Source organism: Aegilops tauschii, chromosome 3 (genome assembly GCF_002575655.3).
Source record: "Aegilops tauschii subsp. strangulata cultivar AL8/78 chromosome 3, Aet v6.0, whole genome shotgun sequence".
In the NCBI taxonomy this organism is placed as follows: Eukaryota; Viridiplantae; Streptophyta; class Magnoliopsida; order Poales; family Poaceae; genus Aegilops; species Aegilops tauschii.
Genome location: NC_053037.3, coordinates 357,464,525 through 357,492,355, shown reverse-complemented (window position 1 = coordinate 357,492,355; position 27,831 = coordinate 357,464,525). Strand labels below are relative to the sequence as shown.

The 27,831-nt window shown below is 42.0% G+C and overlaps 1 protein-coding gene and 1 long non-coding RNA gene across 4 annotated transcripts; both read right to left on the bottom strand.

Annotated features, from left to right (window-relative positions):
* Positions 1-13,419: 13,419 nt before the first annotated feature.
* On the bottom strand, positions 13,420-14,362 carry LOC109781130 (uncharacterized). The gene is made up of 3 exons (XR_012180994.1): positions 14,222-14,362; positions 13,997-14,108; positions 13,420-13,836 (listed from the first exon to the last, which is right to left on the bottom strand). It is a non-coding gene; the product is annotated as an uncharacterized lncRNA (long non-coding RNA).
* A 2,224-nt stretch (positions 14,363-16,586) lies between these two features.
* On the bottom strand, positions 16,587-19,712 carry LOC109781138 (uncharacterized). Of its 3 annotated transcripts, none has more exons than XM_020339733.4 (8): positions 19,438-19,712; positions 19,272-19,330; positions 18,616-18,784; positions 18,438-18,526; positions 17,935-18,067; positions 17,554-17,646; positions 17,346-17,448; positions 16,587-17,016 (listed from the first exon to the last, which is right to left on the bottom strand). In XM_020339733.4, exons 1-8 carry the CDS (start codon positions 19,573-19,575, stop codon positions 16,643-16,645), a joined length of 1,158 nt encoding a protein of 385 aa, XP_020195322.1. In that variant the 5' UTR covers positions 19,576-19,712; the 3' UTR covers positions 16,587-16,642. The 3 variants fall into 3 exon arrangements, with proteins under 3 accessions (XP_020195322.1, XP_020195323.1, XP_020195324.1); XM_020339734.4 differs by having other exon boundaries at positions 17,346-17,438; XM_020339735.4 differs by having other exon boundaries at positions 17,346-17,426.
* Positions 19,713-27,831: the final 8,119 nt, after the last annotated feature.

The window sequence follows — 27,831 nt, the reverse complement described above, 5'->3', positions numbered from 1 at the left end:
ACACCGAAAGAATCAAGGTGTTGGTTTTGAACGAAAGTTCAATGCCAATGGAGTTGAGTGGGAAGAAGATCAATACCCCAAGACGAAGTTTGTTCCTCAACAAGAGAAGTATGATCCTACTTCTTTCCAAGGAACACAAGCTCAAGATGATCTTCCACCACAAGACCACAAGCAAAAAGGCAAGGACAAGCTTCAAGAGGAGATTGATGCATTTGAAGAAGCTCCCAAGGCCTTGGTCAAGTGGGTTCCCAAGACTACATCAAGTACGACTACAACTCCACAGATTCCCATCAAGATGGTGTGGATCCCAAAGAAGAAGAACTAGAGAGTTCTTGAGGGTGACTCCGCCAACGTACTTCACTCATATTGTTTGGCGAGGACATGTGCAAACAACTTCCACACCATGCACGAGTTCAAGGAGTCACAAACCCTCTTGTTGGTAAGACAAGGGACAAGGTAACCTAATGCTTTCATGGACATCATCTATGTGTACATCACTCTATGTCTATGGATATCCTTGTTTGTTCCTTGTGGGACTAACCCGTGTAGGTATTGAAAGTGCAACTCACTCCAATAGATTGCTCCAAACGATCTACATCAACGTTGAGCATCCACATCTTCGACACCTACATGAAGTCATCATCGACAAAACCCAAGGTTAGTTCATCCCTCTTAGGGGGGATATCACATCTAGGGGGAGCTTTACTCTAATCAATTGAGCTAAAGCAACTCTAATGGTGTGAACACAACAATGCTTTATGTAAAAGTGGTAACCCCACTTGCGCTTAAACGATGAGTATGACCTATGATCAAATGTTCTCATTTGACTCCTAAGTCAATATACTCATATATAGATGACCTAGTCATCGCCAATTGCTTGATAGATGCTAGAGTGTTTGTGCATGCGTTGTCACATATTTCATTTGCCATTTTATTGTGTGAGCATGTTGGTTGCATATTTCACTCATTCGAGGACATCCATTTATTGTTTTGAATGTTTGGATTTTTCTCTTTTGCCAAATGGATGGACAAGAATGCCTAAGAACTCCCTCTAGCTATCTATGCTTTTCTCGTCTCAAACTCTATTCATGCTACATCACAAAGTTTGATCAAGTCAGATTCGAACCACTCTGTGTGAGGAGCACTCGGAGTCCCCGATTTATCATAGACTTAAACTTCCAAAACCTCTTTGTGCATTTCGGTATGACCGAGTCATCTACTTCGGTCACACCGAGTTCACTAAGTTGATCTAGGTTTTCCATCTCGGTGCAACCGATTTGAACTTTTCGGTCACACCGAGTTGCAGTAACTGCTTGCGATTCTACATCTCGATGCCACCGAGTTGTTACACTTGGTCACACCGACAGGGTCGGGATATATAAACCCACGGGTGAGATTTTGGAAATTTCTTCAAACTCCTCAGCCCGCGCGTGTGTCCTGCTCTGCCTCCTCGGGTCTCCGGATCGTCTCCTCGCCGCTAGCGACCTCCCGCCACTGGTTTCCATCACCGTCAACGGAAATCTGCTCCGCCGATGCCGCCGTAGCGAACTCCCGCCGAACTAGGGTATGAGTTCGACTCTATGTGCTAATTCCTTAACTCTGATTCATAGCACGCTGCTTTGCCATGATCTTTACCACGTATGCAAACAATCTATCCACAGAAAACATCCCTTAGGTTAGATTTGATTTGAAAATTTAGGGTTAGGTCTCCACCGAACTCATCTCGGACCGACAGAGTTGTATAAATCGGTCTCATCGATTTAGCTTAGGCCATTGCACATGCATTTTTGGTCTGGCCGAAAATTGAGAATGAGTGCGACCGAGTTTGACACTTTGTGAAACCCTAGCAATCTCGGTGCCACCGAACTATGACTCGGTCTGACCGAGTTCACTAGTTTAGGTTCCAAAATTGCTTCGGTATCACCGGTTTTAACAAATCCGTAGCTCCGAAATGCTTTCTGTGAAGAACTGAAACAAAGTTTTTAAGTCATCTGTTTTGCAAAAACTCTGCACTTTGTGATGCTCATCCACTCTACCTCATCTACATCTATTCACAGGGTCTGCTATCAGTGTGTTTGCCAAGATGTCTGACCAGAGTGACAGTCAGAACATATCTGAGGAACAGGTACAATTGAGTGAGGGTTCAGATCCCTCAAGCAGCTATGATGAGGGCAGCAGGAGCACACCTAGTAACTTGCCCAAGGCAACCACTAGAGCAAGGAAGAAGAGAACCTCAGACTTTGAGGATGAGGACTATGTGGCTGTTGAGGATGAGGCCACCTCAAGAAAGAAAGTCTTGAAGAAGGAGTATGGCACAGCTGCTGCAACAAAGCCAGGCTTGAACAACAAGGCACCTGCCAGAAGAATCCCAATGTCAAAGCCAAGGAAAGTTCCAACAGGGGAAACCATGAAATTCACCATAGAATCAGATGATGGTGAAGCAGCAGGAGATGATAAGAAAAAGAAGAGGGCAAGAACCACTACTGCAAAAGTTCTTGGAAAATCAACTATTGTAAGAGATTCTGAAGAAGAGGAAGAAGAAGAGGATATTGCACCAGCACCCAAAGCTCATAAGTTTATGGGAGATGCTATTAAGTCAGGGGCTGCTCCATCTAAGCCCAAGTCTGCTCCCAAAGCTCAAGCTCAAAAACTCCCAAAGCCCAAGAGGAACACCAGGAGCATTCCTGCAGAATAGAAGAACAAGGCCCCAGTGCCTCAAGCTGAAGAAGAGGATGATGAGTCTCTTGTTTTGAGAAAATTGAAACCCAAGATTCCAGACCACAATGATGCTCATCCAGTGGATGAGGACATGCACATCAGAAAAGATGCTGGACTGAGATTATGGAGACAGTCTGATCCCTATGCTGTGAGGAGGAGGACTACAGTTGACTACAGGTTTCATACAAAAGAACAACAAGACTTCTATGAGACTATTTTGCTTGACAAGAAACCAATTGTCTGTGACATGAGATGGGTTGATTGGGATTACATCAAGGAGAAAGAAGACCACTTCCCAGGAGTTTATGACAGCTTCAAAGCTTGTGGGGTAGATAAGTTTGTTGGGCAGAAGCTCACAAAGTGGAATGATGAGCTAATCATGCAGTCTTACTCCTCTGCCCACTTCTATCCAGATGGGAAGATAGTATGGATGTCTGAAGGTACAAGGTACCAATCTACTGTTGAAGAATGGGCTGAATTGATCAATGCTCCAGAAGAACATGAGGATGACTTGGACGTGTATGCAAAGAAGAAGAAAGACCATAACTCAATGGCAAACATGTACAAAGAGATCCCTGATAAAGCTTTGGAGACACACAAGCTTGGGTCTGTACATTACTTGTTGTCTGGTTTGCCTACCATCAACACCATCCTAAGGCACACTTTTCTACCCAAGTCAGGAGATCACAAGATGATTAGAGGACATTCTATCAACCTGTTGCAGATCTTTGATGTCCCTCAAAAGTTTAAGGTCATGAGCCTGATTGTAGAGACAATCAAGACGACAGCTACTGACCAAAAAAGAAGTTGTGGGCATGCTCCACATATTCAGGAGCTCATCAATGCTAAGATGGGCACAGGAACATACTTGTTGGACAAGGAGCATCTACCTCTATATCCTGAATTTGAAGACAACAAGGTTGTGATGAATGAGGATGAACCATCATCAGCTCAAGCACAAGAGAAGAGAGCTAAAGCTAAAGCAGAGAAAGCTGCCAAGATGACAAGTGTTGAGGAAGCATCTCAAGTTTTCCTGAAGAGCAAGCAAGATTAGCTTGCATATCTGATCCAATCTACTTTGAGGATTGAGAAGGGCTTGGCCACCCTGACTCAAAACTAGGAGAGCTTGGAGAGGATCATAGAGACAAAATTTTATGATCTTGATCTGAAGGTTACTGAGATACAAACATCAGTTGAGCAGCTCCAGGAGGAAGCAGAAGAGAGGAAAGGGAAGGCAATAACTAATGCTTTTCAGCGAGTGCCTGGAGGTCAGAGGTCTGCTGCAGTGCTGGTACCAGATACTAGAGCTACAGCATCAGCACCAGCAGCTACAGCTTCAGTGCCACCTCCAGCGGCCACTCCACCAGCTCCCACTACATCAACAGATGCCTTCGTCCTTGGAGTTCTCTCTACACCACCTCCCGAAGACCAAGCCTGAGAGACGCATAACACTATGCATTTTCGAACTTTTTGGTAACTTGTTGCCAAAGGGGGAGAAGTGTATAGATCATAGGCTTCGAGAGAGAGTGTTTTGCTTCTTTGTCTCTCTTGCTTTTGGTTGAAATTTTTGTGTGCTTGGTTGATAGATACTCTATGTCTGTGTGAGATACTTGCTTGATCATGTGATTGATCATATGCTACTTTAATGCTTGCTTGGATGATATTATCTCTTACATCTCTTATATGATCATTCACTTTGCTTGGTGATGAGTGCATGCTTTTAATTTTCATCATTTTGAGCGCTCCACCAAGATGTATGTGACATGGAAGATGAAGGAAATAAGCCCTAGAGGCAATAATAAAGTTATTATTTATTTCCTTATATCATGATAAATGTTTATTATTCATGCTAGAATTGTATTAACCGGAAACATAATACTTGTGTGAATACATAGACAAAAAGAGTGTCACTAGTATGCCTCTACTTGACTAGCTCGTTAATCAAAGATGGTTATGTTTCCTAGCCATTGACATGAGTTGTCATTTGATTAACGGGATCACATCATTAGGAGAATGATGTGATTGACTTGACCCATTCCGTTAGCTTAGCACTCGATCGTTTAGTATGTTGCTATTGCTTTCTTCATGACTTATACATGTTCCTATGACTATGAGATTATGCAACTCCCGTTTACCTGAGGAACACTTTGTGTGCTACCAAACGTCACAACGTAACTGGGTGATTATAAAGGTGCTCTACAGGTGTCTCCGAAGGTACTTGTTGGGTTGGCGTATTTCGAGATTAGGATTTGTCACTCCGATTGTCGGAGAGGTATCTCTGGGCCCACTCGGTAATGCACATCACTATAAGCCTTGCAAGCATTGCAACTAATGAGTTAGTTGCGGGATGATGTATTACAGAACGAGTAAAGAGACTTGCCGGTAATGAGATTGAACTAGGTATTGAGATACCGACGATCGAATCTCGGGCAAGTAACATACCGATGACAAAGGGAACAACGTATGTTGTTATGCGGTCTGACCGATAAAGATCTTTGTAGAATATGTAGGAGCCAATATGGGCATCCAGGTCCCGCTATTGGTTATTGACCAGAGAGGTGTCTCGGTCATGTCTACATAGTTCTCGAACCCGTAGGGTCCGCACGCTTAACGTTCGTTGACGATATAGTACTATGAGTTATGTATGTTGGTGACCGAATGTTGTTCGGTGTTTTGGATGAGATCACGGATATGACAAGGAACTATGGAATGGTCCGGAAGTAAAGATTGATATGTGGATAGTAGTGTTTGATCTCCGGAAAGGTTTCGGAATCCATCGGAAGGGGTTCCGGATGTTTCCCGAAATGTTTGGGCACAAGAACACTTTATCTGGGCCAAAGGGGAAAGCCTACAAGGTTTTTGGAAAGCGCAAAAGGAAGTTTTGCAGAGTCCAGGGGCCAGACGCCAGGGTCCCTGGCGTCTGGGTCCAGACGCCGGGAACCCTGGCGTCTGGGTCCAGACGCCGGGAACCCTGTCGTCTGGCCCTGGAGTCCGAGAAGGACTCTTTCCTTTCGGGTGAAACCGACTTTGTGGAGGCTTTTACTCCAAGTTTCGACCCCAAGGCTCAACATATAAATAGAGGGGTAGGGCTAGCACCCAAGACACATCGAGAAACACCAAGCCGTGTGCCGGCAACCCCGTCCCCTCTAGTTTATCCTCCGTCATAGTTTTCGTAGTGCTTAGGTGAAGCCCTGCGAAGATTGTTCTTCACCAACACCGTCGTGCTGCCGGAACTCATCTACTACTTCGCCCCTCTTGCTGGATCGAGAAGGCGGGGACGTCATCGAGCTGAATGTGTGCAGAACTCGGAGGTGCCGTGCTTTCGGTACTTGGATCGGTCGGATCGTGAAGACGTACGACTACATCAACCGCGTTGATATAACGCTTCCGCTTACGGTCTACGAGGGTACGTAGACAACACTCTCCCCTCTTGTTGCTATGCATCACCATGATCTTGCGTGTGCGTAGGAATTTTTTTGAAATTACTACGTTCCCCAACAGTGGCATCCGAGCCAGGTTTTATGCGTAGATGTCATATGCACGAGTAGAACACAAGTGAGTTGTGGGCGATATAAGTCATACTGCTTGCCAGCATGTCATACTTTGGTTCGGCGGTATTGTTGGATGAAGCGGCCTGGACCGACATTACGAGTACGCTTATGCGAGACTGGTTCTACCGACATGCTTTGCACACAGGTGGCTGGCGCGTGTCAGTTTCTCCAACTTTAGTTGAACCGAGTGTGGCTACGCCCGGTCCTTGCGAAGGTTAAAACAGCACCAACTTGACAAGCTATCGTTGTGGTTTTGATGCGTAGGTAAGAACGGTTCTTGCTAAGCCCGTAGCAGCCACGTAAAATTTGCAACAACAAAGTAGAGGACGTCTAACTTGTTTTTGCAGGGCATGTTGTGATGTGATATGGTCAAGGCATGATGCTATATTTTATTGTATGAGATGATCATGTTTTGTAACCGAGTTATCGGCAACTGGCAGGAGCCATATGGTTGTCGCTTTATTGTATGCAATGCAATTGCCCTGTAATGCTTTACTTTATCACTAAGCGGTAGCGATAGTCGTAGAAGCATAAGATTGGCGAGACAACAACGATGCTACGATGGAGATCAAGGTGTCGCGCCGGTGACGATGGTAATCAGGACGGTGCTTTGGAGATGGAGATCACAAGCACAAGATGATGATGGCCAAATCATATCACTTATATTGATTGCATGTGATGTTTATCTTTTATGCATCTTATCTTGCTTTGATTGACGGTAGCATTATAAGATGATCTCTCACTAAATTTCAAGATAAAAGTGTTCTCCCTGAGTATGCACCGTTGCCAAAGTTCGTCGTGCCCAGACACCACGTGATGATCGGGTGTGATAAGCTGTACGTCCATCTACAACGGGTGCAAGCCAGTTTTGCACATGCAGAATACTCGGGTTAAACTTGACGAGCCTAGCATATGCAGATATGGCCTCGGAACATTGAGACCGAAAGGTCGAGCGTGAATCATATAGTAGATATGATCAACATAGTGATGTTCACCATTGAAAGCTACTCCATTTCACGTGATGATCGGTTATGGTTTAGTTGATTTGGATCACGTGATCACTTAGAGGATTAGAGGGATGTCTATCTAAGTGGGAGTTCTTAAGTAATATGATTAATTGAACTTAAATTTATCATGAACTTAGTACCTGATAGTATCTTGCTTGTCTATGTTGATTGTAGATAGATGGCCCGTGCTGTTGTTCCGTTGAATTTTAATGTGTTCCTTGAGAAAGCAAAGTTGAAAGATGATGGTAGCAATTACACGGACTGGGTCCGTAACTTGAGGATTATCCTCATTGTTGCACAGAAGAATTACATCCTGGAAGCACCGCTAGGTGCCAAACCTGCTGCAGGAGCAACACCAGATGTTATGAACGTCTGGCAGAGCAAAGCTGATGACTACTCGATAGTTCAGTGTACCATGCTTTACGGCTTAGAACCGGGTCTTCAACGACGTTTTGAACGTCATGGAGCATATGAGATGTTCCAGGAGTTGAAGTTAATATTTCAAGAAAATGCCCGGATTGAGAGATATGAAGTCTCCAATAAGTTCTACAGCTGTAAGATGGAGGAGAATAGTTCTGTCAGTGAGCATATACTCAAAATGTCTGGGTATAATAATCACTTGATTCAACTGGGAGTTAATCTTCCGGATGATAGCGTCATTGACAGAATTCTTCAATCACTGCCACCAAGCTACAAGAGCTTCGTGATGAACTATAACATGCAAGGGATGGATAAGACGATTCCCGAGCTCTTCGCAATGCTAAAAGCTGCGGAGGTAGAAATCAAGAAGGAGCATCAAGTGTTGATGGTTAATAAGACCACCAGTTTCAAGAAAAAGGGAAAAGGGAAGAAGAAGGGGAACTTCAAGAAGAACAGCAAGCAAGTTGCTGCTCAAGAGAAGAAACCCAAGTCTGGACCTAAGCCTGAGACTGAGTGCTTCTACTGCAAGCAGACTGGTCACTGGAAGCGGAACTGCCCCAAGTATTTGGCGGATAAGAAGGATGACAAGGTGAACAAAGGTATATGTGATATACATGTTATTGATGTGTACCTTACCAGAGCTCGCAGTAGCACCTGGGTATTTGATACTGGTTCTGTTGCTAATATTTGCAACTCAAAACAGGGACTACGGATTAAGCGAACACTGGCCAAGGACGAGGTGACGATGCGCGTGGGAAACGGTTCCAAAGTCGATGTGATCGCCGTCGGCACGCTACCTCTACATCTACCTTCGGGATTAGTATTAGACCTAAATAATTGTTATTTGGTGCCAACGTTGAGCATGAACATTATATCTGGATCTTGTTTGATGCGAGACGGTTATTCATTTAAATCAGAGAATAATGGTTGTTCTATTTATATGAGTAATATCTTTTATGGTCATGCACCCTTGAAGAGTGGTCTATTTTTGATGAATCTCGATAGTAGTGATACACATATTCATAATGTTGAAACCAAAAGATGCAGAGTTGATAATGATAGTGCAACTTATTTGTGGCACTGCCGTTTGGGTCATATTGGTGTAAAGCGCATGAAGAAACTCCATACTGATGGACTTTTGGAATCACTTGATTATGAATCACTTGGTACTTGCGAACCATGCCTCATGGGCAAGATGACTAAAACACCGTTCTCCGGAACTATTGAGCGAGCAACAGATTTGTTGGAAATCATACATACAGATGTATGTGGTCCGATGAATGTTGAGGCTCGCGGCGGATATCGTTATTTTCTCACCTTCACAGATGATTTAAGCAGATATGGGTATATCTACTTAATGAAACATAAGTCTGAAACATTTGAAAAGTTCAAAGAATTTCAGAGTGAAGTTGAAAATCATCGTAACAAGAAAATAAAGTTTCTACGATCTGATCATGGAGGAGAATATTTGAGTTACGAGTTTGGTCTACATTTGAAACAATGCGGAATAGTTTCGCAACTCACGCCACCCGGAACACCACAGCGTAATGGTGTGTCCGAACGTCGTAATCGTACTTTACTAGATATGGTGCGATCTATGATGTCTCTTACTGATTTACCGCTACCATTTTGGGGTTATGCTTTAGAGACGGCTGCATTCACGTTAAATAGGGCACCATCGAAATCCGTTGAGATGACGCCTTATGAACTGTGGTTTGGCAAGAAACCAAAGTTGTCGTTTCTTAAAGTTTGGGGTTGCGATGCTTATGTGAAAAAGCTTCAACCTGATAAGCTCGAACCCAAATCGGAGAAATGTGTCTTCATAAGATACCCAAAGGAGACTGTTGGGTACACCTTCTATCACAGATCCGAAGGCAAAACATTCATTGCTAAGAATGGATCCTTTCTATAGAATGAGTTTCTCTCGAAAGAAGTGAGTGGGAGGAAAGTAGAACTTGATGAGGTAACCGTACCTGCTCCCTTATTGGAAAGTAGTTCATCACAGAAACCGGTTCCTGTGACGTCTATACCAATTAGTGAGGAAGTTAATGATGATGATCATGAAACTTCAGATCAAGTTGTTACTAAACCTCGTAGGTCAACCAGAGTAAGATCCGCACCAGAGTGGTACGGTAATCCTGTTCTGGAGGTTATGTTACTAGACCATGACGAACCTACGAACTATGAAGAAGCGATGGTGAGCCCAGATTCCGCAAAATGGCTTGAGGCCATAAAATTTGAGATGGGATCTATGTATGAGAACAAAGTGTGGACTTTGGTTGACTTGCCCAATGATCGGCAAGCCATTGAGAATAAATGGATCTTCAAGAAGAAGACAGACGCTGACGGTAATGTTACTGTCTATAAAGCTCGACTTGTTGCGAAAGGTTTTCGACAAGTTCAAGGGATTGACTACGATGAGACCTTCTCACCCGTAGCGATGCTTAAGTCTGTCCGAATCATGTTAGCAATTGTCGCATTTTATGATTATGAAATTTGGCAAATGGATGTAAAAACTGCATTCCTAAATGGATTTCTGGAAGAAGAGTTGTATATGATGCAACCGGAAGGTTTTGTCGATCCAAAGGGAGCTAACAAAGTGTGCAAGCTCCAGCGATCCATTTATGGACTGGTGCAAGCCTCTCGGAGTTGGAATAAACGCTTTTATAGTGTGATCAAAGCATTTGGTTTTGTACAGACTTTTGAAGAAGCCTGTATTTAAAAGGAAGTGAGTGGGAGCTCTCTAGCATTTCTGATATTATATGTGGATGACATATTGCTGATTGGAAATGATATAGACTTTCTGGATAGCATAAAGGGATACTTGAATAAGAGTTTTTCAATGAAGGACCTCCGTGAAGCTGCTTATATATTGGGCATCAAGATCTATAGAGATAGATCAAGACGCTTAATTGGACTTTCACAAAGCACATACCTTGACAAAGTTTTGAAGAAGTTCAAAATGGATCAAGCAAAGAAAGGGTTCTTGCCTGTGTTACAAGGTGTGAAGTTGAGTAAGACTCAATGCCCGACCACTGCAGAAGATAGAGAGAAGATGAAAGATGTTCCCTATGCTTCAGCCATAGGCTCTATCATGTCTGCAATGATGTGTACCAGACCTGATGTGTGCCTTGCTATAAGTTTAGCAGGGAGGTACCAAAGTAATCCAGGAGTGGATCACTGGACAGCGGTCAAGAACATCCTGAAATACCTGAAAAGGACTAAGGATATGTTTCTCGTTTATGGAGGCGACAAAGAGCTAGTCGTAAATGGTTACGTTGATGCAAGCTTTGACACTGATCCGGACGATTCTAAATCGCAAACCGGATATGTGTTTACATTGAACGATGGAGCTGTCAGTTGGTGCAGTTCTAAACAAAGCGTCGTGGCGGGATCTCTGTGTGAAGCGGAGTACATAGCTGCTTCGGAAGCAGCAAATGAAGGAGTCTGGATGAAGGAGTTCATATCCGATCTAGGTGTCATACCTAGTGCATCGGGTCCAATGAAAATCTTTTGTGACAATACTGGTGCAATTGCCTTGGCGAAGGAATCCAGATTTCACAAGAGAACCAAGCACATCAAGAGACGCTTCAACTCCATCCGGGATCTAGTCCAGGTGGGAGACATAGAAATTTGCAAGATACATACGGATCTGAATGTTGCAGACCCGTTGACTAAGCCTCTTCCACGAGCAAAACATGATCAGCACCAAGGCTCCATGGGTGTTAGAATCATTACTGTGTAATCTAGATTATTGACTCTAGTGCAAGTGGGAGACTGAAGGAAATATGCCCTAGAGGCAATAATAAAGTTATTATTTATTTCCTTATAACATGATAAATGTTTATTATTCATGCTAGAATTGTATTAACCGGAAACATAATACTTGTGCGAATACATAGACAAACAGAGTGTCACTAGTATGCCTCTACTTGACTAGCTCGTTAATCAAAGATGGTTATGTTTCCTAGCCATTGACATGAGTTGTCATTTGATTAACGAGATCACATCATTAGGAGAATGATGTGATTGACTTGACCCATTCCGTTAGCTTAGCACTCGATCGTTTAGTATGTTGCTATTGCTTTTTTCATGACTTATACATGTTCCTATGACTATTAGATTATGCAACTCCCATTTACCTGAGGAACACTTTGTGTGCTACCAAACGTCACAATGTAACTGGGTGATTATAAAGGTGCTCTACATGTGTCTCCGAAGGTACTTGTTGGGTTGGCGTATTTCGAGATTAGGATTTGTCACTCCGATTGTCGGAGAGGTATCTTTGGGCCCACTCGGTAATGCACATCACTATAAGCCTTGCAAGCATTGCAACTAATGAGTTAGTTGCGGGATGATGTATTCAGAACGAGTAAAGAGACTTGCCGGTAACGAGATTGAACTAGGTATTGAGATACCGACGATCGAATCTCGGGCAAGTAACATACCGATGACAAAGGGAACAACGTATGTTGTTATGCGGTCTGACCGATAAAGATCTTCATAGAATATGTAGGAGCCAATATGGGCATCCAGGTCCCGCTATTGGTTATTGACCAGAGAGGTGTCTCGGTCATGTCTACATAGTTCTCGAACCCGTAGGGTCCGCACGCTTAACGTTCGTTGACGATATAGTGTTATATGAGTTATGTATGTTGGTGACCGAATGTTGTTCGGAGTTTTGGATGAGATCACGGATATGACGAGGAACTCCGGAATATGATGAGATCATGCATACTCTTCAGATAATTATATTCACACCGCTGATGGTGCTCAGTGCCCAAAGTACCCTTGTCCGCAAAACAAATGTGACCACCGGCTGTAAACTGCAAAAATGAATCAACAATGTAGTATATACTATTAGCGCGCATATATGTTAATCCATTACACATGTATTTAAGGTCGCACCATTTGATTTTTATTGTCCAACTCAATTTTCTGGGAACACAAATTTTGTATCCATCCCAAGAAGAAGTAAAGAGTAAACTACCAACAAAAACATGATAGAAGGACTAAAAGCAAATAGGATGTGGGGCTATAGGAAAAAGAAATCTATTGTCATATAAGAATCAAGAAGAGTTTTCTACATTGAATCACATTGGGCAGCTTGACGACATCTTCAGATGTTATACCTATTAACAACTGTAAGCACCTAAGACGGAAAACTTGTCCGTGCTATTCAATAGATATTGCGTCTGCGAAACAAAAGAACAAAGTTAGACGATGTTATATAAATTTAATTGTAATCTCAATGGCATTGCAGGAGCAAACCTCTAGCAGTGGGTTAAAAGTTTGTAACGTCAGATTTCGCACGCGGGGAATAGCATTGAGAAGTGCACTGACGGTATCTTGAAAATTTCTCTTGGAGAAACATATATCTGCATTTTCCAGCTTCGCGTCTTGATTTATAACAATAGGAAAGGTGTCTCCATCATACTGAAAGGTATCAAGTTTCAGAACTCGAAGTTCAATCCTGGTTACCCTACACCGTAGAACTGTTAGGTGTCGAAGCTGGGACAACGGACGATCCAACTTTAGTTCGTCATCCAGGAAGCATCTGACTAGGCTTAGCCATTTAAGATAAATGCAGTTGGACAATACAACTTCAAGATCCCTTCTAGTGATATTCACGAATTCCAGGTCAAGCTTTCTTAGGCTTGGAAAACCACAGAATTCAGATGGCGGTCTGAAAGATACAAAGCTAAGTTGAATGCACTCTAGACGTGATATGCTTTGAGTATCCAAGAGGTGAAATGGAAATATGTAACGGCCAACATCCCAAACTGTCTTGTTAACAGGACGTAAGTAGAACGCAATGTTCTTTGTCTGTGATGACACAACAAATCGACCCAATTATTGAGATGAGCAAGCAGCATGATGTCAAATTCGAATTTGACATTGAATTCTTCAACCACCTTGCCATGGGAATTTCTCACGACTGCATTGACATCACTGATGAATTTCTGCATGTATTGGCAGTATTCTTTCCTTGGAAAACTATCACGGCAACACCCAGCAGCACTAGCGAAACATAATTTGTAGCAGCAAATATCGGGGACGTATCTCCAATCTCTTGACAAAACGCTGGCCCTTGAAATCTCTTTAGCAGGCAACTTTGATAAAATTGTGCAGAGCACATCCTGCGCCGATAAAGTATACCCCTCAACGTTAGAGAAGGACGGACCCAGTGTTAGATGCTCCGACGCTAGGTGGAGGCACAGTGCAAGGCAGAGAGGCCTGCTCGAACAGAGGACACCTCATCTATATTCAGCATTCACACAGAAAAGAAATTTGACATACCTGTGGAAGATCTTCCAATTTAACGTTTGGCCTTGCTTTTTTGTAGGTTGGTTTCCCACGGATTTGGTTTGAGGATGTACTTATGCACGCTCTATAGTTCGTCATTTGGAAACTGGAATTAACAAGGCAGAGTAGACAAAAAGTAAATAAAAAGAAAGATCATGTCGCCTAGCAAGAATGCACAATAAATCCAGCATATATAGAGGTAAAGAAAAGGGACGAAACCTGTACAGCTTAGCGGCGGCGTCACCACGGTCGAGTAAGACGTTGCCGGCGTTTTGGTGCTCGGGGGGTCAGAGAGTGGAGAGGATTCGTCCCGGAAGAGGAACCGGACCTTCAAGGAAGCGGTGGTGTACACGATTGTTGTGGCTGTTCCTGTCGATGACCTTTGAGAAAACTATACGCGCCGATATGCAGCGATGGGACCCGTGAAAGGAATCTAATCTACTTATAATTTATTAAGAACAAGAACAAAACCGAAGCGGCGGGCCGAGTCCGCAGGGGCAAGGGTTTCCAACTTTTCTACGGGTAAACGCAGCGAGAGACGATTTTTTTGAAACTACGATGATTTTTATAGCAAATTCAAAAACTATACGTCCTAATACATAAAAATCAAAAATATGACCCCGTCGGCCTTCTGTTGGCCGAAGAGGGACTTTTCGGCTTACCATTGGCCGAAGTGGGCTTTTCAGCCTCCCGTTGGCCGAAGAGTGCTTCCCGTTGGCCGAAGAGCACTATTCGGCTTCCCGTTGGCCGAAAAGTGTCAGAGGCACAAAACATAATTAAAATGACCTCAAATGAAAAAGTTATCAAATGAAAAATCTTCGTCTCGTCGAAACGGTTGATTTTGATATAAAAATCGTCTTAATCCGAGGTCGTATGCAACATGTAGAGTCAAAATAAGGTCAGGGGCAGAAGCTACAGAGTTACTTCAGACAGACCGGATGTCAGAAAATTTGTCACGGGACACCCGGTGCACTCGGTGAGACCATGTGGAATATAAAAGAGTACACAAATTTGGTCACGTTCACTCGGTGAGACCGAACCAAACCACTCGAAGGCTCCGAATGGATCCGAAAAATTGCCAAAGATTCCTGTCCGAGTTAAAGTTAGGATTTTTGATCCGAAAAATTGTTCGTCTGCACCGGGAAGACTGCTTGCGTACCGCGCTTCCGGCCGGGTCTCCTTCGACGTGAGCTACGGTACATCACCCCCGACATCGAGGGTACACGGTGACGTTTTTGTGTGCATCACCCCCGGCGTCGAGGGTACACGGTGACGGGCCTGAGAGGTGACCATTGCCTCTACTTTGCATGGTGGATGACGCCACCGCCGAAAGTTTTGGTCTCAATTCCTGCCTTCGCGACAGACATTTCTTCAATGCCGGCATGTGTCTTCCCGGTGCAGACGAACAATGCCCACATCGATTTATGAGGCGGCTGGACTACCCGTACAATAAAAGGACTAAAAATTATATCCAAAAATCTTTGGCAATTTTTCGGAGCCTCCGAGTGGTTTGGTTCGCTCTCACCGAGTGAACGTGAACAAACTTGTATACTCTTCTGTATTCCACACGGTCTCACTGAGTGCACCAGGTGTCCCGTGACAAATGTTCTGACATCCATTCGGTCTGTCGGAAGTAACTCTACAGCTTCTGCCCCTGACCTTATTTTGGCTCTACAAGTTGCATACAACCTCGGATTAAGACGATTTTTATATCAAAATCAACCGTTTCGACGAGACCAAGATTTTTCATGTTGATAACTTTTTGATTTGAGGCCATCTTAATTATGTTTTGTGCCCCTGACACTTTTCGGTCAACGGGAAGCCGAAGATACTATCTTCGGCCCAGCTGGGCACTCTTCGGCCAACGTGAGGCTGAAAAGCCCACTTCGGCCAATGGTAGGCCGAAAAGTCCCTCTTCGGCCAACAAAAGGCCGACGGGGTCATAGTTTCGATTTTTATGCATTAGGGCGTATAGTTTTTGAATTTACTATAAAAATCATCATAGTTTCAAAAAAAATCGCGAGAGACGGTAAGATGATTGAGGATGCCCGACCCGAGCAGTGCTCATGCGGCGCACACGGCCACCAAGACGCCGACGCCGGCGGAACCGTGGCCATTGATTGGCTGAAGGTTAACGTCGACGCTGCTACGGCTAAACAGGACGGCTCTGGCGGAGGCTGGGTGGCCGTCCGCGACCAGCGTGGCAGGGTCTTGCCATTTTTCCCCGTCTGTCGCTGACCCGGCCCGGTGCAGGCCGAAGCCGAGACCGAGCTCTTGGCTTGTAGTAGGAGAGTACATAAATTAACGCTGGAGACTGATAACCGTAGCGTTGCGCTAATGCTCAGATTAAAGGAGACTGTTTGGTGCTGCTGTCCAAGAGGTCAAAGAGTTGCTGAGTTCCTTTGATGAACACAAAGGTGTGTTGGGATAGAGTAACATATGAAGTTAAAGTCTATTTTTCAAATTACAATCTCCCTTTCCGTAACTTAACTTTTAGTTTGTATATATAGACAGACCATGCACCATTAATTCTTTGCTCTTATCGAGTTGGAAGCACAAAAAAAGCAGTGATGCTCAGTAGATGTTTGATATGATCCAAATGCAGATTGATATGTATTTTTCCAACTGCTCACAGTTTCATTATCCTAAGCTAGCATTTCTTTTCGGACATGTCCGTCTATTATGCCCCTTTTCTTTGCAGAAGCTACATGAATAAACACCTGAATTATGACGGTTAACTTTCTTAGTAATATGGCCAGAAGCGCCAACCTCCACCTCTGGAGACCCAGGGCAGTTTCGTCGGTTGTGACCCTTTTCACCGCATTGGCTGCAGTGCCGAGGTTGCTGCTGATGTTCATTCTCTGACTTTGGGTTTCCACATGTTCGGCTATTATGTCCCTTCCCCCCACATAACCGGCATCTGAATTGCACTTTGGCTGAATTTTTCCTTACTGTTGGGCAATAGAAGCTCCGATGTCCTTCTTCCCCACATTTACTGCAGTAAAATTTCACCCCTGTGGAGCATCAGGTGGCAAATGTTATTCAAGTTAATAGCAGGTTCCATTTTTGGTGGTAATCCAGGGAAAAGAAGGCGATGGAGTAAGACGACAACCAGTTCCCATACTACCACTTAAACTCAAAATGAAGAGGGTAAACAAATGTACTCCCTCCAATCCATTTGAAGTAAAACCACGACATTTATATTCGATCGGAGGGAGTAGTAACTAAGAACATACGGATAACAGACAGCTGGCTACAGAAACAGCCAAACTTTGTAAATGGACACAAACTGAGGAACTGTCGAAACTATTTCTGTGAGTGGAGGGAAAGGTGGTCCAGTTACCTTTCATGGCAATGCTTCTCTTGAGCCGATTCTCAGGATCCCTGAAGAATGCCTTTTGTTTTTCAGAAGCCTGATTTCTTGCTGCAGCAGTACCTTTTGTTCTCTTAAGTTAAGGCAGAGGAGGAAAATAGATGACTATAGCACCAGCTCAATTGCTTGTATTTTACAATAAGACACAATTGCAACATTTATCAGGACATCTTATTACCTTAATTGCAGCAACTCTTTGAGCATGCAATTTGGCGTCTTGGTGTATAATCTTCATGTGCTTAGTAAACAATCCTGTTTTAGCATTCAGACTCTGCAATTATTATTAAGCTTTTTAAAAGCCAAAAGCAACTATATAGATCTATAGCAAGTAGAAAAAGGCAGCTAGAGTTTTCAAAATTGAAGTAGATATACAGGGCTCCACAGTTAACTCTTAGGTATGCAGGGATCTAGTGTAACAGATCTAACACATATGCGTGACAAATTGCATATGAACAACATTTATTAGTAGGAAAATGATACTATCATATACTGCACTAACACTAACTGTATCAAGAAGCCTATAACATGTATTTTCAGCTTGCAAGAAAGAGCCACTTACTCTTAGAGATCGGCTAATCTTCATGGCAACTTCCCGGGATGGTGATGGATAAGTACGCCTCGGTCTTTTTGAGGTGTCGATCTTTATCTCTAGTCTGTCAACCTCATCATCTTCCTTTACTTTCAAGGGTGAACTGCAGAGGGGAGAGAACAGCATTCTCAATCTAATGATCCATTACCTTTTCTCAACTTTTGCAACAACTAAGTTGCTGCGTCCGGAATTTGACATACAGTTTTCTACGGTTAGGAATCCAAAATGATACCTTTCTTCATCACTATGTAAAAAAGCCATATAATCTATCATTACTTCTTCTAAAAATAATGGGAATGGTGTATCTGTACTTACAATTGATGATGGTGATGGGCAATAGTCAATGTAAGTCGTAACGACTGTTTTAATCAAACCATTAAAGAGATTTCTCAACAGGAGATCTTTCGACAAGCAGTGTGACAAAAATACAGCTAATTGTTGACTACATGGAAGAGATGCAGAACAAACATCACCTAGATCGAACTTCCTCCCATGGTTGTTCATCAATAGATTCTTGCCATATCACACATTCTCCACCACATTGCATACACATCCTAATCCCCTAGGTATGCACAACAATAGACTGATAAATTCCTCAAAAGTGCATGTATTTACTTTCAGAATGATTTACAAGAGATAGGGAAGGGTCACCTTGCCATTGCACATAGGGCAATCCAAGCTGGATCTATCTATCCCACACTTTTTGCAAGGAGTGTATCCTCTACCCCTACAGTTAGGGCAAGGCAGCTCCCGATAGTATTGCCCATTTGGACCAACCCAGGACCTCAGCTTCCCCTTCTCTGCAACCAGGGCAGTATTCCTGCAACCGAAAAATACTATTTTCAACAAGTACCACAGCACAAAAACAAAATCACTCTCACAAAAAGTGAAATCTCCAATTCCCAAAGGCTTTGACCGCATCCACGGCGAATGCCCAAGTGTCCTACACTAAGGTCAAAATGGCCAAGCAAGATGGCATATCGTTTGAAATGATAAATATTGTACATCTCTTGGTTGCAAAACATGTACCACGGCATCCCAAAGAAATTAAGCACTTGGTTTTTAGGGGAATCAAGCATTTAGATTTGACGAAAGTGTTATGTTTAGTTAACCCTAAAGATCTACTCCTTCCGTCCCATAATATAAGAGCGTTTTGGGAATGCTGGTCTTCTTTCCCTTAGACTGAACACCCCTCTCCCATCACCTCCCTCATAACTGTGTCCTCTTCAACATCAAAGATGACCACCTAACGCTCATGGATAACAATTGGGCACATGACGAGAATGCGAGCGAAGGGGAAACCGTACTGCGAGGGGCTGGGGTCGACATCTGGGCCGAGAAGGTCGGCCAACGGGTCGTAGTGGAGCTGCAGCAATGGAACGAATAACAACAAACGGGCACGGCTTGAACAGTCAGAAGTATGAAGTGCGAGAACCCAAAATGCTTCCAAGCGAACGAGAGACTACTACGTACCGGCGCTCCGGCGCCGTCGGCCAATGAAGCGGCGGCGTGCCCTCGGCGGAGCAGCTGTGCCGGCCGGGCCCGCGCCCGCTCCAGCCTCCATCGAGCTGTGGAGGGTGCGGGGCGGGCGTACGGAAGGCGCAGCAGCATCCTGAGGGGAGGCGCGTCGGGTGTGCGTGAGAGGACGCGGTGGACTCGGCGTCTCTTGGCGTTTGCCACGCGACGGGGACGGAGCGGTGGCTCGCGTAGCGCAGCCGGGGCGCCTGGGTTTTGTGGCTCGCGTCGCTCCTTTCGTCGGTGTCATGGAACCGTGTTGGATTATCGCGCCTGCAGGAGCACGCTGCAAACGTATCCCGGTCCACCAGACAAACTTAACACTTTTCACATTTGTGCTCCCTTTTTGGATTTATTTCAGACATTTTGATGATGTGCGTTGAGTTGAAAAAGACGTTTCTCGACTATAAAAATGTCTGTGGCGACTTCGTCAATCTTAAGATACTGTGTCGGCTCAGCCTCTTGGACGTGCTCATAGAAGTAAGTTGTACGTGTTTGCGTTCATGAGAACGAGTGTATGTGTATATTTATGAGCATATTCGTTTGTGTTGTGTTAAAAAATGAGCTACGCTTGATCTTGTCTCTTCGTACGGCATTTGTCGGGACGTGTTTGTGATTTTTTTAAGAATATGGCATATTTTTATAACGGGCATATAAAAATTACAAGAAGACTATGACTTGGTGTGAGCGACAAGCATAGTACAAACTTCATCGGAAATAATCCAAAGACTAACTGCCACACATATTGCAACCACAAAACAAAAAGCCTGCCCTGAACAAAAACATCACAGGCACGTCTCGACCAACTTTGGTCACCTCCAAGGGGTAGCTACTCCAATAGAACTTCGCACCAATCACCCTTGAAGGCCTAAAGGAGTCGGTGAATGGAAGGTGAGACTGGGTTAGCCCTGAGAAAGCCATCGTTTTGGACTCACCATCTATGGTGTACATAGCGCCTCTGAAGATACACCTAGTCACCTGGAGCAACAACAAGCACCAAAGGAATGAAACACGGCACCTTCAATCCATGTCTCCAAACACGATGATCCCAACAGAGGAAAGACATCGAGAACGCCGCTATCGCCGATCCAAAACTGTACCTTGGGCTTTCACCGAGAGACAACAACCCAAGTGAGAGAGAGGAAGATGCCAACACGCCTCGATAGCGCCTCCAAAGATGGAAATATGCCCTAGAGTCAATAATAAAATGGTTATTATTATATTTCCTTATTCATGATAAGGTTTATTATTCATGCTAGATTTGTATTGACCGGAAACTTAAATACATATGTGAATACATAAATAAATACTGTGTCCCTAGTAAGCCTCTACTAGACTGGCTCGTTGATCAAAGATGGTTAAGGTTTCCTAACCATAGACATGACTTGTCATTTGATAAAGGGATCACATCATTAGGAGAATGATGTGATAGACAAGACCCATCCGTTAGCTTAGCATGTGATCGTTCAGTTTATTGCTACTGCTTTCTTGTATGTCAAATACATGTTCCTTCGACCATGAGATCATGCAACTCCCGGATGCCGGAGGAATACCTTGTGTGCTATCAAACGTCTCAACGTAACTAGGGGATCATAAAGATGCTCTATAGGTATCTCTGAAGGTGTATGTTGAGTTGGCATGGATCGAGATTGGAATTTGTCACTTCGAGTACCGGAGAGGTATCTCTGGGCCCTCTCGATAATACACATCATAAGAAGCCTTGCAAGCAAATGACTAATGAGTTAGTTACGAGATGATGTATTACGGAACGAGTAAAGAGACTTGCCGGTAACGAGATTGAATTAGGTATAGAGATACCGACGATCGAATCTCGGGCAAGTAACATACCGATGGACAAAAGGAATTACGTATGTGTCATAACGGTTCGGCCGATAAAGATCTTTATAGAATATGTAGGAGCCAATATGGGCATCCAAGTTTCGCTATTGGTTATTAACTGGAGAGATTTCTCGGTCATGTCTACATAGTTCTCGAACCCGTAGGGTCCGCACGCTTAACGTTCGTTGACAATATAGTGTTATATGAGTTATGTGATTTGGTAACCGAATGTTGTTCGGAGTCCCGGATGAGATCACGGACATGATGAGGAGTCTCAAAATGGTCATATATATATATATATATATATATATATATATATATATATATATATATATATATATATATATATATATATGGTATTCGGACACCGGAAGTGTTTCGGGGTGTACCGGTACTTATCGGATCACCGGAAAGGAGTTTCGGACACCCAGGCAAAGATATGGGCCTTATGAGCCAAGAGAGGGAACACATCAGCTCACAAGGGTCTGGTGCGCCCCTATAGAGGCCGGCCCTATGAGGAGGAGAAGGAAAGAGGAGAGGGATAGGAAAATGTGGAGTAGGACTCCCCCTTCCTTCCCTCTCCCCCCTCTTTCCTTCCCCCTTCTTCATACAAGGAAAGGGGGGCGCAGGAGGGCAGGAGCCCTAGGGCCGGCGGCCAGCCTCTTGGGGCGCGCCCTGGCTGCCCTAGGCTGCCTCCTCCCCCCTCCCACCTATATATATGTAGGGAGGGGGCGCCACACAATGACACAACATTGTCTTAGCCGTGTGCAGCACCCCCGTCCACCGTTTACTCCCTCGGTCATATTTTCGTAGTGCTTAGGCAAAGCCCTGCGGAGATCACATCAACATCACCGTCACCACGCTGTCGTGTTGCCGGAACTCAACTACTACCTCGCCGTCTTGCTGGATCAAGAAGGCGGAGAACGTCACCGAGCTGAACGTGTGCAGAACACGGAGGTGCCGTGCGTTTGGTACTAGATCGGTTGGAGCGCGAAGAAAGTGCGGCTACATCAATCGCGTTGTGAAACACTTCCGCTCACAATCTACGAGGGTACGTAGACACACTCTCACCCTCTCATTGCTATGCATCTTCATGGATAGATCATTGCATGTGCGTAATTTTTTTTTGTTTTCCATACTACGTTTCCCAACACCGATAGTGTCTCTCGGCGACGGTGAGGTGGAAGCGGGCGTAGGGGACCAGTGGCACGGGGAGCTAGGGTTCCCCTGCGTCACCTCAGATATGAATGCGGGGTCAGGCCGTGCTTGGGATTGGATGGCCAGATCTCGGGTTCCAACTATCGCGGGAAGTTGTGAAGGTGATACACGAGTGCGTGTTTTTTCTTTGTAAAGGAAGTTAGTTTCTGTTTGGATCCGAATATCCAGCGAACTCAGCTCTAGGAGTCCATTTCAGTCCCCAAAATTGGGTGATATGATCGAACGAAAATGTTCACTATGAAAACCCACAACTGATATGTATCGCCCGCTACGAACGCTAAGCGCGTCGTCGCCTAGGCACCCTCGCTAGTGGGCTGACCGGAGCGTCACCGAGCGTTTTCCCGTACAACAGTTTTAGGATTGCTCCGTATGCTTCTGATCGGTTTTGGGAAGCTTCCGGGCCGGTTTTTTCCTTTTCCATATTAGTTTTTTCGCTTTTTTATTGGTTCTTTTCCTTTTCCTTTCTTCTTTTTTAAAAAAGTAACAAATTTTTAAATAGTAATTTTTTTTAAAAACCCCATTTTGAAATTTTTTGGCTTTACAAAATTGTTCATGCTTTCAAAAAATATTAGAAGATTCAAAATTTATCACAATTTGAAAAAAATATTTTCTTTAAAAATATATTTGTGAATTCAAAAAATATTGATGATTTTCAAAAAAATTCACTAAATTAAAGAATGTTCGTGAATTCAAAAGATGCTCATGAATTAAAAACAATATTGAAGTTAAAAAATTGTTCACATTTTTCAAAAATTATGCGAGATATCAAAATTTGTTATTGTTTTCCAATAAATGTACTAAATTTGAAAAATTGTTCATTATTTTGATATAAATCAAAATTTGTAAAATTGTTCATATTTTTCGAATTCACAAACTTTTTTGAATCGATGAACATTTTTTGAATCTGCAAACTGTTTTCAGTTCGTGAACTTTTTTAAGTTTATGAATCTTTTTTTGTTTTAACTTCATGAATGTTATTTGAAATTCTCAAACCATTTTCACTATATATCTCTAGAAAATTTTGGAATATATAAAGTGGGAAATAGAAAGTAAAAAAACGTGCATGAGAGAGTCTACGTGTGAGCGAGCACGTGTACGCGAGTGCACCTTCTTTTTAGACCAACGAGTGAAACACCTAAATCGGTAGTTAATGGTTACCCCTTGCAAAGATAACTCTCCCCTTCTCAAGGGCTGACGAATGACGCACTGTATGTGCGCCACTTCTCGCAACCTGCCACTTTTGTGGCAACTTGATAGTTTTTTTAGATTCGTTTATTTAAAACCTTTTATCTTAAGAACTGTGCATCCAAATACCAAACCGTTTTTCGGATTTCTCGCATCGAGATCTTCGAAACTTGATCCCATTTTAATAGGTTTCGACAAACCTTTTTTCACGAATAAATAAAAACTCCAAAAAAATCAAAGAAAGAAAAACGTTAACCCAAAAAAATGAATAAGAAATGGAAGAAAAATCAGAGCTCAGAAGCATAGTTGCAGTTTTCACTTCTTGTCTTTGGGAAACACGGCCCATGCTTTTTCCCTTTTTCACAAAGCACGGTTGTGTTTTTTCTTTTCTTTTCGAGAAGCATGGTTGTGCTTTTGACGAAAGCACATGATGTGTTTTTCATAGAAGCACGTGCTATGCTTCTCGCGAAAGCAAATCTATTATGCTTCTCGCGGAAGCATATGCTGTGTTTTTCCTTTTTCAGGAAGCACAGTTTGTGCTTCTTGAAGAAACACATGGTGTGCCTCTTGTGGAAAAGCACTGTTTCCAAAAAAATCCACCAAAATCTAGGAAAAACCAAACAAAAAACCAAAAGCCGAAGAAACAAAAAATCATCTAAAACCAAAAATGTTTATAGAAAAATAAACAAAAATCAAAATCCAGAGGGAACACCTTGCAAGCAACACGTGACGGTTACTGGGCGCATCACTTGGCACACTTGTAGGATAAAAAAAAGTAATCCTACAGGAGCCCCAAAAGGGGTAACCCTTAGCTTTTGTTAGGGTGTTGCTCCCTCGCGCGTGTACGTGAAGCGATCAAGAGCTGCTTGTTGTGCGCTAGGGCCTGCCCATTTATCGATCCATGTGAGCAATCGGCCCATCAAGGAATCCCTATGGACTTTTTTTGATTGATAGGTTTGGAATTGCTTATCACGCTTACCAAGCGATAGACGGTGCCTATAGCTAGCTTGAAGCAAGTTGATCGCATGACAGGAGTTAGTAGTGGGCCGGCCCATTTAATTCTTCGATCCATTCGTTCGGTCGGTACGGTCATTTTTTTCTTTAATTTCAATATTTAGTTTAAAATTTTAAAATCGATCAGTTAAAAAATGTTGACACTATGTTTTTTTTCTTGCCATAACTTAAAAAAAATATTAATAGCTTTCAAAAAATGTTCGTGATAGTAAAAAAAAATCGGGTTTCAAACAAATGTACATGGAATTTTTTATAAATGTTTATACAATGCACAAAAATGTTCATGTAATTCAAAAATATGTTAAACATGTATAAGTACGTTTCAGATGTATAAACAAATGTACGATGCAAACGAAAAATATATATATTTAAAAAATGTTAATCATGTAGATGGAAAATATTAAACTCATATAAAATGGTTTAGATGTATACAAAAAATGTACAATGTGTATGAAAACTGTAGACATCAAAACACATATTTTGAAAAAAAAGTTAGTAATCTATTTAAAAAATGTTAAGCATACTTAAAAAATGTTTTGAATATATACCAAAAATTTAGAATGTGTATGAAAAATTTAGAATGTATTTGGACAATGCTAAACATGTATTAGAAAATGTTCTTCACATACACAAAACAAATTAATGCATAAGATAAATATAGACATGTGTCGAAAAACAAAAACCAAAGTAGCAAAAAAACAAAGGAAACCAATAAAAAATCAAGAAACAAACAAAAAAGAAAGTAAGAAATACCAATAAATAAACAAAAAGAAAAGCTAACAAAACCAAAAAAAATTAAAAACTAGTAGAAAAAAAGAAAACAAGTATAACGAACAAAATGAAAAAAAACGATGAAAACATATGGAAAAACAAAGGAAATCGAAGTATAAGAAAACAAAAGAAACCATAAACAACTGGTGATGGAATAAAAAATCTGAAGAAAAACAAAAGAAACGAGGAAAACCGAACAAACACAATAGCGTTCGATCGAACGAACGATTGCACAACCGAGAAAACCCGCTATTGGGCCGATCAATCTGTGTTGGCACTTCAGGCGAAGGGAGCTACCATGTCACTATAAGCGAGATTTATCCCCGCCCCCGGTGCTACAGAGGACACATATCACCCTCTTTTCGTTTTTAGTAAACATTTTTTAATCTGAGCCACTATTTTCATTATGATTCAAGTTTGACTCTGACTCGTCATATTGATGGCGTGCACCTACGACCATACTCAAGCAACATCTGGGTGGTGCCGTTCGACACTGAGGAGGCTGCATCTATAAATTAACTTTATTTAAGAATGCCTATATGTATCACCGTCACATGCAACATATGTAATATAAATTAATATCGTATTTATCGGTTTCGATATTAACCTTGATGACTATCACACGAATAGTTTGGATATTTTTCAAAATAAACCTTCATGTACTCGTGATGTTCATGAATTTTATAAGTGTATGCACATCCTATAAAACTTGTTTGTGTACTCACTAAAAAAAATTGTATTGTCCGTTGGTAAGTATGCGCGTGGATTTCACCAAGAAAAGGTACATATGTAGGGTCTTAGATCATGAAACATGTACAAATAGAGAACACGCTAAAAGTATAGCATGCCCAAGGATCATATTATTTTCCTTCGCTCGCTCCTTGCCAACCAGCACACAAATTGTGTACGGCATGTTCATTTGCAATACGGATCCGCACCGGTACGAAATAAAGACGGATCGTGTGTCATTGATTAGCATTGCACCCTAACATGCATTTTAAAAATAATGAACATGCCAAGTCATATCATTCAAATTCTACACATTTTTTAAACCAAATTACATATATAACATGTTAAATTTGAAGTTACAGTTTAAAAGATATGGTCATTTGAAAAAAGAAATTCTTAATAGACTGCGGAGTGATTAACGTAGACATCAGGGGGTTTATGTAAGACTGGAAAAAAATATTCACTGCCACTTAAATATGAATGGCGGGTTAATTAGCATAAAAGTCAGGGGGTTTGCATAAAATGCAGAAATAATGATTTGTTCGAGCTTAAAAAAGGACTGCGGCTTAATTACTGGGCAAGGGAGGGCGTTTTCTGCAAAACGTGCGATGACGGACGGCCAGAAGCACTACTCGCTTAATTATTAGTAAAAGATTTTTTTCATTAGGATTTTTGTTGGTTTCTTTTTGTCTTCATTTTACTTTGGTTTTCTTTGTTTTCTCATTGGTATTTTTCCGGTTTTCTTTCTTTTTTATTATAATTCCGTTTTCTTTGTTTCTTTCTTGGTTTTCTTTTTTCTTAGTTTTTTTTTCTTTTTTCTCCTTTTTTTATCGCTTTCTTTATAGGACACGTGAAGTTTTTTGTGATATACGTTGGACATTTTTCAAATAATTGATGTACTACATTAAAAAAAATACATTTTGAACTTTTTTTGAATACACGGTAACATTTTTTGAATATACCTTGGACATTTTCAAATACTTAATGTCCATTTTTTATAATACATGTTTTGATCATTTTCTAGAATATATGGTAACATTTTCGAAATATATGTTGTACATTTTTAATGGCAATAAATATATTTTTAAACTATACAAGTACTTTTTTTACGTTGCATAAACATTTTTGTAAATTTTATGGGCATTTCTTGGAAACACGTGATTATTTGTCTAAAATATCACATACATTCTTAATGTGAATAAACATTTTTAACCTCTGTGAACATTTTTTACATTGTATAACATTTTTTAAATCTCAGGAACATTTTATGTCAAATGTGGCATTATTTCCATAAAATGTCACGTACATTTTTTAATGGTATAATTTGTTTACATTATGCTAATTTTTTTTATATTGTATGTACAATTTTAAGAATTTCACGTGTATTTTTTTGAAGCATGGGGACATTTTTTTGCCAGGAACATTATTTTAGTTATCATTATTTTTTTAAACTGCGTTAACAAATTTTTATAGTATGTAAACATCTTTTTAAATAAATGTTTTTAAATTTCTTATGTAAACTTAACTTTGTGAAACATATGCATTTGAAATATAAGTAAGTGAAAAAGAGGAAAAAAAAGACATTCGAGTGATGTC